Source organism: Podarcis raffonei, chromosome 15 (assembly GCF_027172205.1).
Source record: "Podarcis raffonei isolate rPodRaf1 chromosome 15, rPodRaf1.pri, whole genome shotgun sequence".
Lineage (NCBI taxonomy): Eukaryota > Metazoa > Chordata > Lepidosauria > Squamata > Lacertidae > Podarcis > Podarcis raffonei.
The window spans coordinates 20,658,105-20,672,328 of record NC_070616.1 but is presented as its reverse complement, the minus strand read 5'-3'; the positions used below and the strand labels follow the sequence as shown (position 1 = coordinate 20,672,328).

Sequence of the window (14,224 nt, the reverse complement as noted above, 5' to 3'; positions counted from 1 at the left end):
GAATTGTTGTTCTCAGCTCCACAGGCTGCCGTTACTTTTCTTTCTGGCTCCTACCCAAGAAGACTACAATCCCCAGAAGCCATTGCAAAGGGCTTGCCCGGGCTTCTGGGGTTGTGTTGTCTTTTTCTCCCCAGGGTTCTCCAGCTGCTAGTTCTCCGATTGGCTGCAAAGCAGGGGGCCGGTCTTAAAGGCATAGCTGCGGTTTGCAAAACGAGTATTTAACCTCCGAACCAAACAGGCATTTAGCAGCGGAAGCGTTTCTGTGGGTTTTGTTGTTGCAGTCAGGCGCGCCAATTTCTAAAGCTGGAGAGACAGAAAGGACGCTATTAAGAGGAAGGAAAGTTGTACAGTCGCATATTTGTACCACCACGGTACCAATTTTACAGGTACAGGTGGGTTCTATTCCCTCCCTATGGTCTTTAACTTTTGTTGTTGTTGTTGTTTTAATAAAATTTTTATTGGTTTTTCAACATATAATATAAGACAATACAAACAACAAACACTGACAAACAAACATATAAACATGTATAATTTCATAAATTTTTTCGTGTACCCAATTTCAACGACTTCCCCATGCCTCCCTTTTCTGCATCCCTGTTTTGAACTTTTTTTCAGCAACCCCTGGTCTGAATTACTTATTAATTCCTTTCTTTAACCCTTTTCTTTCCTCTTGTCCAATCATTTATCGCTGCAAATCTGCTATGCTTTACCCATGGCATTTTAACACTCCATAATTTTACAAGAATTTTTAAGATAAAGTTTAAATTTCTTCCAATCTTCCTCCACCGTCTCTTTCCCTTGGTCACGGATTCTGGTCTTTAACTTTTGATGGGCTTTTATTTAATACATGTATAACTCTCTCTTACCTTCTGGGAGCAAAAAGCAGCTCTCATTGTTCTCCCTGCCCCCCTGATTTAATACTCAACAACACCCCTGCGAGGTAGGTTAGGCTAGGCATAGGCGCCGACTCCATGGGGCTTGAGGGGGCCCGAGCCCCCTCAAAAATTCGTTTGGGGGGGCTCTGCCCCCCCAATAATCTCCGGCGCCCCTCCAGCAGAGCGCCATCGCCGCCCCTCCCCCAGCCCAAAATGCACAGGGGGGGCGGGCTGCATGCCTCCTGCCCTCCCTCCCGAGCAAAAGCTCCACCCAATTTCCTTTGGAGCTGATTAATAGGCGCAGCACGCTCTCCCCTATTCGCTCACGAGGAGGCGGCGCCACTTTATTTGCATATTCATGAGCTTATTTATTATTCATGAGCTTTCCCGGGCCCCCCCAATATTTTTTATAAGTCCGCGTCGCTGAGGCTAGGTATCTTCAACCTTTTCAGACTCGGGAGGACTCCCTCGTAGCCCAGGCAGGCACGTGGGGAACCGTTTCTTAATCATTTACCATGCATTTTCATGGTGGTAATGCTCCTGTTGCAACCTATCTTGGATCAAGCTGTGACCCACCACTTGAAGACCAGTGGGCTGGGATAAAGAGAAAGAGCGACCTTTTGATTGTAGAACTGGGATCTGAGCCTTGATTTCCCACCCCCACCCCCCAGTCCTGGAGTGATGGAGGCACTGCCAATCAAATCGAAAAATACATAGGAAGCTGCCTTATACTCAGTCAGACCACTAATTCATGTAGCTCAATAGTGTCTGCACTGACTGGCAGCAGCTCTCCAGAATTTCAGGCATGGAACCTTCCCAGCCCTACCTGGAAATGCCAGGGCCTGGACCTGGAACCTCCTGCATGCTTAGTGACAGAGAGGCTCTGTCACTAAGCTCCAGTCCTTCCCCAAGTCTTACCTCCCTTGTTGCGCTTCATATAATGAATTGTAGAATTGTAGAGTTGAAAAGGACCATTAGGGTCATCTAGTCCAACCCCCTGTAATACAGGAATCCTTTGCCCAACGTGGGGCTCAACCCCATGGCCCTAAGATTAAGAGCAGGCATAGGCAAACTCAGCCCTCCAGATGTTTTGGGACTACAACTCCCATCATCCCTGACCACTGGTCCTGTTAGCTAGGGATCATGGGAGTTGTAGTCCCAAAACATCTGGAGGGCCAAGTTTGCCTATGCCTGATTAAGAGTTAAGAGTCTCATGCTTTACTGACTGAGCTATTGATGCAAGAAAATATTTCCTGCTTTGCTTTAAGATTCTTCCTCCTTTCTTCTAGGCAGCTGGATAAATGCCTCCGAAAGGGAAGAAAAGAGGCCGAGCAGCCTTGACAGGTCAGTGGGGTAGCCAGGCTCAACCAATATTATCCAGAGTTCAGTTTACTTAAAAAAAGTAAAAACTATTAATAAAGAAAGAGCATCTTCTGTGTGCTGCTCTTTTTTTGGCTATATACAAACTAAGGGATGTTGAAATGTGAGCTACTCAGCACCTGTAGCTAAAGATTTATATCAGGAATAGGGAACCTGTGGCTGACCAGAGGTCGCTGGACTACAGCTCCCATCATTCCTGACCTGTGTTGGCTGATGGGAGTTGTAGTCCAGCAACATAGAGAGGGCCACAAGTGTCCTCTCCCCCATTGAATGATGGATTTGATAGTTGGCCTATTTCTCTGACCCCTCTCCTGCCCAATGTGTCTGGTTTCACTCATCCCTGGTCTCTCTCCCCCCAAAACGCCCTCTCGCCTGTCTGATCCAGCAGCCTTGCAAATAAGGCTGCAAAATTACTAGCCTGTCAAGGAAGTTTAGTAGGTGTTAGCAGCTTGCAGAGGAGAAGCAATGGATGGATCTCTTTCTCTCTAGCATCCTGTTTCATTAGCACTGTGAGTCAGGAGGAAAAGGTCTCTCTTCCAGATATACCTGGAAAAAACAGAGATTGAGCCTCGGACCATTTACATGCAGCCCCTCCCTCATAAGAAGCTGCCTTATACCAAGTCTGAGCATTGGTCCATCAAGCTCAGTATTGCCTACACTGCCTGGCAGTGGCTCTCTGGGGTTTCAGGCCAGGAATCTCTCTCAGCCCTACTTGGAGATGCTGGGGACTGAACCTAGAACCCTCTGCACACAAGGCAGATAGTCTACCACTGAGCTATAGGGCCCTTCCTCTTCACTTGCCTCCCAGGTCTGTGGCTAAAACCCCTGCCCTGATCATTTGGAATGTTCCTATGTACCGTATTTTTCACTCTATTGGACGCAGTTTTTCCCCTCCAAAAATTGAGGGGAAATGTGTGTGCGTCCTATGGAGCGAATGCAGGCTTGTGCCATAGCCGCGCGCAACCCCTCCGGCAGGGAGAGGCTGCACGGGGCTATGGCTTCTTTAGCCCTGCACAGCGTCTCCCGGCAAGGAGAGGCTGCACGGGGCTAAAGGGGAAGCCAAAACAGCGAGCGGGATCCATCCCGCTCGCTGCCTTGCCTTCTTCCATAGCTGCGCGCGACCCCTCCGCAAGGAGAGGCTGCACGGGGCTATGGATTCTTTAGCCCTGTGCAGCGTCTCCCAGCAAGGAGAGGCTGCACGGGGCTAAAGGGGAAGCCAAAACAGCTAGCGGGATCCATCCCGCTCGCTGCCTTGCCTTCTTCCATAGCTGCGCGCAACCGCTCCGCAAGGAGAGGTTGTGTGCAGCCTGTATGCTGCTCTTTGGGGCTGGGGGGGGATTTTTTTTTCTTGATTTCCCCCCCTAAAAACTAGGTGCGCCCTATGGTCCGGTGCACCCTATGGTGCAAAAAATACGGTATTTCATGACCTCACAGCAGCACAGCCAATGACAAATCAGTATAGCAAGTAGCAAGCAAGCAGCTGCTGGTAAATGTAAATGTGCTGTGTCTGAGCACAAACAGGAGAGATCAGCAACAGCTTCCAGCAGGCAAACCACAATATCTAGAGATGGACATTGTGCATCCATTTCCTCCCAGTTACTTATGAATCATTTTCCAAAGTGACTTTTTTAAATAGATTAGCTGAAGCCCACCAAGCTGACATTATTCTTTGCTCCCCTTCCCACTTTCCTCATGTCCTTTCAAAATTCATCTTCCAAATACCCGTGGTATGCCCTCTGAATTCTTTGGATCCTTCAAGCTCCAAAAGAACCTGATTTTAAAGAGGCCAGATCTGAGCTGCAGGGGGAGAGCAAGAGACCCAGATCGCAGAGAGTCGAGATGAAAAGCCTTGCAACCGGAAATGTTACAGAAACCTCCGAGGTAGAAGCCCGTGCTGAGCAGGACAGAAACAAGAGAGCCCACACCCATTGGCTAATGAAATCTGAACCCGAGAGTAGGTTTGAGAAGGGTGTAGATGTGAAGGTAAGCAAGCCATCTTCTATGGGAGATGTGTGCATTTCGCTCTCGCTTTTATTATTATCATTAATAGTTTTATGTAGTAATTACACACAACAAACATAACAATCCCAAAGAAAAAATAAAAACAAAACGTTCTCTCGAACCTTCGGACTAACCTCCCTCCCTGGGTTCCATTTTTAAATTTTATTCCTGCATCTTTTACTGTAATCTATTATATGTCCAGAGTATCTAAAGTTCATGTTACTTTACAAGAGTTATTGTATTCCTGCTAATGATTTCAACTGCTTACAGTGGTCCCTAAGATAGGTTATAAAATTATGTTATAAAATCCAGTCCTTAATAAAAATTTGGTCTTCCTGATTTCTGATCTGTCCCATCATTTTTGCCATTTCGGCATAGTTCATCAACTTGGTCTGCCATTCTTCTCTGGTTGGGACTTTATCTTCTTCCCATTTCTGGGCTAAGAGCATCCGTGCTACTGTCATCGTGTACATAAACAGTCTTTTCTTCTCTTTTGGTAATTCCGCACCTAGAATTCCTAACAAAGCTTCTGGGTTGTTGTTTTTAAACAAAAGTTACCTTAAACGGGTTTTTTTTTAAATTCATTATATATCATTTCCCAGAACTCTTTTACCACCCCACATGTCCACCACATATGGTAAAAGGTGCCTTCTTTCTTTTTGCATTTCCAACACACATTTGAAGCAGTTCTATACATCCCTGCTAGTTTACTAGGTGTTAGATACCAGCGGCACATAATTTTCATACAATTTTCTTTCAATGTACAGTAAGCTTTAAATTTTTAATCTTCTTTCCATAACTTTTCCCATGATAGAAATTGAAGTTTAAAGTAAGGGACTGGCTTCATTATTACCAGATAAATGAAGTATTCAAACAGGACAGGAAAATTGGCTTCCAGGTGGAAAAGTCAAAGTTAGAAACAGAATTGTTAGAACCCAATACTAAGAATCTGTCAAGAATGTACAACTTGCTGCTGAAATGGAATACACAGGATGAAATGGTTAAATCAGCTATGATTAAATGGGCACAGGATATCGGACATGACATTATGTTTGCTGACTGGGAACAGTTATGGACCACCGGAATGAAGTTTACGGCATGTAATGCCCTAAGAGAGAATATTATGAAAATGATTTATAGGTGGTACATGACCCCAGTCAAGCTTGCAAAAATCTACCATTTGCCCAATAATAAATGTTGGAAATGTAATGAAACTGAAGGTACTTTCTACCACCTTTGGTGGACGTGCCCAAGGATTAAGGTCTTCTGGGAAATGATTTATAATGAAATTAAGAAGGTGCTTAAGTGTACCTTTCATAAGAAACCAGAGGCTTTTCTCCTGGGCAGGGTAGGCCAATTGGTGTTAAAGAAAGATAGGACGTTTTTTATGTATGCTACAACAGCAGCAAGAGTTTTACTAGCAAAGTATTGGAAGACACAAGAACTACCCACGCTGGAAGAGTGGCAGACGAAGGTGATTGACTACATGGGACTGGCGGAGATGACGGGCAGAATCCGGGACCAAGGGAAAGAGACGGTGGAAGAAGATTGGAAGAAATTTAAACTTTATCTTAAAAATTATTGTAAAATTAGTGAGTGTTAAAATGTCATGGGTAAAGCATAGCAGATTTGCAGCGATAAATGATTGGATAAGAGGAAAGAAAAGGGTTAAAGAAAGGGATTTATAAGTAATTTAGATCAGGGGTTGCTGAAAAAGTTTAAAACAGGGATGCAGAAAAGGGAGGCATGGGGAAGTCGTTGAAATTGGGTATAAGAAAAAAAGATTTTGAAATTATACATGTTTATGTTTGTTTGTTTGTGTATTGTTGTTTGTAATGTCTTATAATATATGTTGAAAAACTAATAATTTTTTTTAAAAAAAAAACACTTTTCCCATGATAAAAGCTGTATATTATAACCAAAATATCTTGCCTGGTGTATCATTACAGATTCACTCTCTGTCTGTCTCTTTGCCTGTCTCTCCCTCCCCAAGTGGCTGCTCCATCTGCTCCTCTGCTCACCAACCCCACAACCCCTTTGCTCCTCACACCTGACCAACCTCCCCTTCCTTTGTATCTCGCCCACCCCCAGAAATCACCCCAAGCCCCTCGTGCCTTACTTAGTGCAGACCAAACCTTTCAAAACTGCACAGGTCTTTTTTGGGGGGGAGGGGGTGTGTGTCTTAAAATTCCCAAGCAACACCAGGTATAAACAAGGCTGCCAGTAATAAATGAAATGCTGAACTTTTCTTTTTTAAAGGCACAATTAGGCATTTTGGGTAATGTATGTTTATTTTATTTTATTATCCAGTTTGGCATTGAAGATTTAAAAGCTCAACCCAATCAGACAGCATGCTGGGACGGAGTCAGGAATTACCAGGTAAGTAAAGTCAACTGTAGCAACGGCATTGATCAATAAATTTATTCTCACCCCCCAAAAAAGGGGGGTTCTGAGCAGCAAATAGCTATTCTGGATGGATGTGATATTGTGTAGATTCGAATCAACTTGCCTTCCAATCAAAGCTTACAGTGGGAGAACACAGATATGTTTTGGCACCTTAAAGTTCTGCTGTCCATTTCCACCTTTTATTTTTGCCTGTGCTGTTGATATTTAAGACAAGTTGAGTTGCAAATTCAAACCATAGTTTCTAGCATTGATGAGAATGAGCCTAGGCCGGGATGTGTTTTTGAACTCTGATGATGTTCCGTGCTTGCCTGGATGGGACAGGTGAATGTGTCTAAACTAGTCAAGCAAAGAAAGGTAAAATCCACTTTTTTTTGCTCTGCCCACTCTTGCCTCTGGCCCCCCCCTCCACTGGCATGTGGCCCCTGGAAGGTTTCCCAGAAGAGAACATGGCCCTTGGGCTGAAAACAGTACCTCTTCTCTGGGTTAGCATGACATCTGGATTGACGAGTAATGGTTTATAATCAGCTAGCAAACCGGAACCGGAAACCATGGTTTGTTATCCATTGTTGGCTCTAACTATGGTTTGGTGCAATGTTTGAACTGACAGATCACAGTCCACCTCTTGCTTTGCCAGCTCCCTGGAGACCAGGGTGCTGAGGAGGTCCTGTGGAAAGGGAAAGTGATCAAATAGTTCTAAAACTATGGTTTGCCTGTCTGGGAGTTTTGGCTCCCTGCATCGAGTTCTAAACAAGGGTTAGCACAATCCATGGTTTAATATAACTGAACTGAACTTTGAGTCCCCTGCTTGCCTCGCATCCTCTCCTTCAAAATATGAGGCATGGTGGCTATAGTGCTAATTACCTGCAAGGAGATACGGATTATCTGTAGCCCTTCTGTCTGGTGGTATGAATAAGATGATCCCTGCTCTTCTGTTTTGGCAGGCACGGAATTTCCTGAAGGATATGAAAGCTGGCCAGGAAGCCTTCTTCTACCACAGCAACTGTAAAGAGCCCGGGATTGTTGGCATTATCAAGGTGAGAGGTACCAGGGGTGGTTCACAACTGTGTGAAATAACATTAAAACCCATTTAAAACAAATTAGTCTCAGGATTAGGGGTGGCTCCCAAATATAGACATATACCTTAGGTCTCAAAGAGAAGTGCATCTTCAGTGTACAATGTGTGTAGTTCCTAACACCCAAGAGGGTCTGCAGGGAAGGAGGTGGTCTTCCAGCTATTTGGGGCCTAAGTCCTGTTGTTACAGAGGAGAGCTGGAAGTTCTGATATGGAACATACAGCTGGCAAATTGCCTCAAATTGCAGTCTTTTTCAGTTGAGTGGGTCGCACATTTGGATCTGAGTGTCAAGTCACAAATGATGATGACTATCTCAAAGCAGTGTCTACTCCGCAGCTACTCTCAGTTTGCGAGTCATCCTCTGGTTGTGCTTCTCTCCCGAATTCTAGATAGTGAAGGAGGCGTATCCCGATCACACCCAGTTTGAAAAGAAAGATCCTCACTACGATGCTTCCAGCACCAAAGAGAAACCCAAATGGTTCATGGTAAGATTGCTGTTGCTTGGCAAATGGGTTTTCAAGGATCGGCTCTGGTTAGGCACGGCTGGCTCCAATCTCATCATGCGTATACCAGGGTTAGGGAAATTCTTTGGCAGAGCAACAGACTTGACTCTGCCTTCTGCACACCAGCCATGCAGGAGTCAGAGGTTTCTAGACAGAGCACACAGGGCTGTCTTAACCATAGGTGCCAGGGGTGCAGGGCACCCGGGCGCCAGGCTCTCAGGGGCGCCAGGCCAAAAGTCCGGGGCCCGAGAGTTGGCATCCGGGGAAGAGCCCACCTGTCGGTCGGAGCGCCATGGCGAGCTCTTCTGCTGCAAGTTCAGCATGGCGGGCTCTTCTGCGCTGCAAGTTCAGGGGCAAGCGAGCCAGCGAGACACTGAGGTGGCCAGCTGGCTCCACCCTCCTGCATGCCCGGGATTGGTGCAGGACCATGGAGAAGCCCGTCCAGCGCATGCCGCTTACACCACAAGGCGCCCGGCTTCGCTCAGATGCCGACGCCTCGGGCTGGTTTGTTGTGCTGGACTCCTTATGTTTCCTGTTTTCATTTCCTGAGCAGAGATAAGCGTGGTGTCCGCAACCTAAAAAAAGGTTGACAACTTTGGGGAACCTTTCCTTAAAAAAGGTCAACAACATTGGGGTTCTCCCCCTAAAGAAAGGTCAACAACTCTGGGCAACCGGGGATGGGGCGCCAGGCGGATCTTTGCACCCCAGCACCACATATGCTTAAGACGGCCCTGAGAGCACAGCTCTCTGTATCCTCCATCCAGGCTGGCGAGAGGCATCGCTCGCAGTCCAAGGACACATTCCAGCCAGGCAAAAGCATTTGAGGAGGCTGTGGAACAGGGTCAGGAAGGTTTAGCCTGGGGAGAGGCCTCAGAGGCCTCATATGGCGATACTGCGGGTCACATTTGACCCTGAGGGGCCCGACGGTTCCCCATCCCTTGTGTCAAAGATGGAAATGGGACAAATAATGCTCCTTTTGTTCCTCTTTAAAACAGCCACAACTGAGTTATTTTTGTATATGTGGGCTTGTAAACAAGGCAAATGGTGCATTACAAACTTGTGGGGTTTTTTGCAAGGCTGAAAATAAATCTCCTTCCATTGCAGTAAGTCTCGCAGCTAAGTATATCTCGCAAATGATATATACTATCGGCCTCCTTTTCTAAAGCATTAATTAATGGGTGCTTTTCTTCCAAAAGAGGGAAGTTTCGAGCAGTCTTCTACTCCTACTCATTCTGCTTAATATTTCACATCACCCGGCAAGATGCAGAGACAAATCCTTCCATTTCTCTCTGAGCTTCTCTCATTCAGAGTGTTAATGACTCTTCACTCACTTTTGAATAAGTAACTGCTCTGCACAGCCGGCAAAGGGGAGGCAGAATCTTCTTGCAAGTGCCTCACAATACCAGATAGCACAATCTTGGCAGCCGCAATTCTGCAGGTAGAAGAGCAAAAGTTGCAGACCCCAAGGTCTGACTCCCTTCCCTGACGGATGCTCCTTCGTGCTTGCAGGTGGACGTCCAGTTTATGCGAATGACCAAGCGGTTCATCCCTCTGGCCGAGCTGAAACTTCACCACCAGGCGCACAAAATCTCTGGAGGGCCCCTGAAAGATGTGGCTCTTTTCACCAGGCAGAGGCTCTCGGTCCAGCCCCTGACGGATGGTAAGACTGTTTGCCACTTTGCTAGATGTTCACCTGCACGATTGCATCTTCAAAGCATCACTTGATGCAAGGGATGGCAGCTCTTCCCTATCCTGCCAACCAAAACAACAATAATAACCCAAATCAGGCTGCCCAGCCATTCAGCCATTGGAGGCTAAAGATGCAGGAATGCTTAACTCGTACCCCACCTTAGCTTTACCTGCGTTTTAACTTGCCAGGTGCCCCTATCTTGGGGAGAGCGTAAGAGCAGCCGTGCTGGACCAGACCAGTGGCCCATCTAGTCCAGCAACCTGTTCTTACAGTGGCCAACCTAATGCCCCAATGGGAAGCCCCAAAGCAGGACCCAAACCACAGGAGCATGTTCCCCTCTTGCAGCTTCTGGCAACCTGGGACTCAGAAGTGTCACAGTCAAACAGGTGGGGTCGTGTCCTTGGCAAAAGACTTTCCTTATCCCAGGTGCCTCCAGATACTGCTGAACTTCACCTCCCACCCCCTGCAATCTGTGGCTGGTGGAGTCTAACATCTGGAAGGTACCAGGATGGCTACCCCTGCCTTATCACACCTTTCTCTGTTTTCTTTTAAAGAGCAGTTTGCATTCATTTTGAGCCTGGAAGAGGAAAAGCACTGAGAGATGCACCGAATTGCTATCGCTTTGGCTGAGCTGCTGCTGCAAAAAAACCAACAACAACAAAAAACCAACCCAGTTTGCTCCTGAACAACGGTGTGCTTTTTTGAAGTTCGAAACCCACCAAAGCCCGGTTATAGCTGCATTTGTTATCTGCGGCCTTCTCTTTTGTTTGCTTTAAATTACATTTTTAATATATGTGTGCCTATTTTTACCTAGGAGTCTTTAAAAAAAAATTAACTCCCTGCCATTTGGCCCTCACAAGGACCCATGAGGTGGCTTATGCATACAAAAATTCCATAGTTGGTACATCGGAAGTCAAGAGCTGATAGCTAGTGCAGTCACTGGGATGAGAATCTGCACCTTAAAGTAAAAAGGGGACACGATTCATCACCAACCAGCCACTTGGCCAAATAAGGAGGTCTTAACAGGTGTAGAACACAAGAGATGTGGCTAGCAGAACCTCTGTTGCAGGGCATGGGGCTGGGTATGCACTGTGCCTTTAAGGCACATTCTTTCCCTCAAAGCATTCTGGGCACTGTAGTTTAAGGGTTGCTGGGAACTGTTCACTCTTGTGAGCTCTAAACTACAGCACCCAGAATTCTTTGAGGGGAAAGAATGGGCTTCTGCCATGTTTTACAGGTAATAGTGCCTATGCACCCTGAGCTAATCAGGTTGGTTCTTGTGTCAGTGGGTGGAACAGGGAGAGGACTTACTTTTCTGACTGCTGACCTGGAGCTTAATGGTGGGCCTTTGAGTAGCACCTCTGTGGATGATCTTTGGGCCAGCGAGCTTTTTGCAAGACAAAGGCACTTCACTGTGCTATTTGCCAAAGGAGGAACAAACAGCCAGACATATAAAGCACAGGCTAAAGGTCACATCCAGCAAACGTAAAGACTAGAATTGGATAGAACCCTAATTTAAGTGTTACTGGATTCCAAAGCACCAAGCTGCAACCCCATAACATCTGGAATGCCCCTGAGTATATGTGCAGTACTTTTTACTCTCAGGAAACCTTGGATTTACTCTCCCACCCCACTTGTGGTTTTTTAAATCGTTTTTAGATTTATAAAAATATCACACAACCCAAGAAAAATAGCTTGATGCTCAACCTTTGAAAGCCTAGAATGGCTTCTTTTTTAATTGGGAGAACAACCTCTCATCATTTAAAAATACAACCATTTAAAAGACAATGAATTAAGAAACATGTAAACAATGCAGAGGCTTAAATTTACAAGTTGCCCAGCTTAATTCAGTACCTGTGGATTCCCCACCCACCCACCCATCCCTGCCAGAGCGGGGCAGTCAGATCCTCGTGGGTGGTCTTTGCTTGGGATTTTTTTCCTTCTCTTGTGTCTCACACTGGAGATGAACGTTAAACATGGCTTTTTCCAGGGATGGCTAGGTGCAAAATGGGTATGGACCCTACTCTAGAAGGCTTAGTAGAAACTGAACCAGGGTGTATGATGTACCTTACAAATACACCGGCGGTTCTATGCTGCACAGCCCCAAGCTGCCTGCATAAAATTATGCAAATCAGCAAACTACTTTGCATAATTTAACACACACACCCCCAGTTTTTAATAATGTACTACTCCTAGTCATGGGGAGATGAGCACTTGTGCCTTGGCTAAAAAAAATACTGGTTGTTGTCTAACTAGCACAAAATTTCAGGCTTTTACAACGGGGATTCCTTCCCCACACCCCCTGTTTGCTTTGGGGCACTGGAGATGTGGGGAAGGGGGAAGGAAGCCCCCCTGCACAAGTAGAATTCTTTGTGCAGGTGGGCCATGTTATTCAGCGCTACTTTGGAAACCACCCACCCTCTGGCTGCTGTGATCTCACCATGGACTAATAGCAAAGCTGGAAGCGTAACTCTTCAACCATTCAACATGAGAACCATTTGTCCTGTCATAGGCTTTTTCTTTTCAGAATGAAAACTTATGGTTGTTGAGAAACTTGGTTCTCCACCTGCTACCACATCTTGTGATTTGTGCTTCCATGAAAATGTGGGGCATATATTGCTCTGGACCCTTGGCCTGGAAAACAAAGAACACACACACCCCTGGCCCTTGAGATCTAATGCAAAGTTCTTTCAAGTACCCCCTCATGCAGTTGGTACGGGTCACAAAATGCCGTGGTCCAATAAACAGCGAGATCCAGACAGAAGCCTGAATGCTAAAAAGCTTCAAAACCACTAACCTATATCCAATGCCAGCACACATTATATGGCTTTACAAAACTAAGAATTCATCACCAGCTGTGGAGGAGGTTTGTCTTTTAGGTCCGAACAGCCACCAGCCATTATGTGCAGCTGGAAAACATTTACACTCCCCACTTTACATCTCCAAACAGGGAGAACCCTATTGACTAAGTATCCCCTAAATAGGCAGAAAACAGCCTCGCAGCAAGAATCACCCGACAGGACAGGGATGATCACCAGAAGCTGGTTAAAACTATGAAGATGGTTTCACTGCTGTCCTGGCACAGCAAAGGAGCTGTTGCACACAAGAATGAGGGGTGGCATAAACTTAGGAGCAGCACCCAGCCTGCTTTGTGGTGAGAGCCAAAGCATAATCTCTCCCCTTTGCGGACCCAACACATTTGGTGTTTTGTTTCAGCCTGGTTTCTTCTTGGTGGAACATCCTTGGCCTTCACATGTGAGATGCCAGTTCTTCCCCACTTAATGTAGGACTCCCTGGGAGAGGGAACCTTTGGTCCTCCAGACACTGATGGAAGGAGTAGTTCAGCAACATCTGGGGGGAGCCACAGGTTCTCTGCCAACCTAGCAACATATTTGTCTGATTCTAAAACCTTCAAAGTAGTAGACGGCAAGCATTAGCAACAAAAAAACTTGAGAAGGGGGGAATGTCCCCATTAGTTACAGCTGTCAGAGCATTGGTTTCCTGTCTCTGTGACATAAGAGAATTGGCTTTGAAATCTTTGCTCCAACATGTGATCCACTGGTGGGGATATGGGTGTGGCTTATAGCTCAGATAGCCAACTTTGTGTCCTCCAGATATTTTGGACTTTAGCTCCCATCATCCTTATTGGCCATGCTGGCTAGGGGTGATGGGAAATAAAAAGTTTAGCCACACCCAGAGGGCACCAAATTGACTATCCTAGGCATACCGCTTTCATTCCCAATCTGTCCAAATGGGGGTTAATAGTGACCTATCTCATAAAGGTGTTGTCAGAATAAAGATAAGAATGTTATTTGCATGGATCCCACTATCTAGTACCAGATTCTGTATCTCTGCAATATAAAAAATCCTAAGGATGTCATCACACTGCAGTTCTCTTGGCTACAGCCAGATGGCGATGAAAATGACAGTGTGACAAGCTGCTCAGGGAAAAGGAGGGTCGAGGAGGGAACTGGAGGGTGGAGATTCCAGCAGCCCAGGCAAGGTGAGGGAACCAGAAGATGGATACATAGGCAGTGGGTGGCCCAGATGAACCATGGAGAGGAGGAATTTTTTTGGTGAGGTGTAAAGGGAGGGGAGGAAGGTTGGCAGGTGAAGTGAGCAAGGGCACAGCCCGTTTAAAAATACATTTGCAGTGGTATTCTTCAGAATACAGCCTGCCAGAGAATATGGCTTTATGCTCAAGCAGGACTGCAAGATCTACCTACACTTTACAGAAGGCATTGTATTCTCTCCCCTCCTCTGCAAGCAACACACAATCCTTGAACTCTCTATCCG

General features: G+C 46.1%; 1 protein-coding gene and 1 long non-coding RNA gene across 4 annotated transcripts; one reads left to right on the top strand and one right to left on the bottom strand.

Annotated features, from left to right (window-relative positions):
* The first annotated feature begins 117 nt into the window (after positions 1-117).
* Positions 118-10,737, top strand: THYN1 (thymocyte nuclear protein 1). 3 transcript variants are annotated; one of them, XM_053367381.1, is made up of 8 exons: positions 118-386; positions 2,165-2,219; positions 4,015-4,238; positions 6,567-6,635; positions 7,604-7,696; positions 8,125-8,220; positions 9,748-9,898; positions 10,488-10,737. In XM_053367381.1, exons 2-8 carry the CDS (start codon positions 2,177-2,179, stop codon positions 10,556-10,558), a joined length of 747 nt encoding a protein of 248 aa, XP_053223356.1. In that variant the 5' UTR covers positions 118-386; positions 2,165-2,176; the 3' UTR covers positions 10,559-10,737. The 3 variants fall into 3 exon arrangements, with proteins under 3 accessions (XP_053223356.1, XP_053223355.1, XP_053223357.1); XM_053367380.1 differs by having other exon boundaries at positions 118-392; XM_053367382.1 differs by having other exon boundaries at positions 122-392; positions 10,483-10,737.
* Positions 6,500-9,753, bottom strand: LOC128402929 (uncharacterized). Its single transcript, XR_008327807.1, has 2 exons — positions 9,570-9,753; positions 6,500-7,723 (listed from the first exon to the last, which is right to left on the bottom strand). It is a non-coding gene; the product is annotated as an uncharacterized LOC128402929 (long non-coding RNA).
* Positions 10,738-14,224: the final 3,487 nt, after the last annotated feature.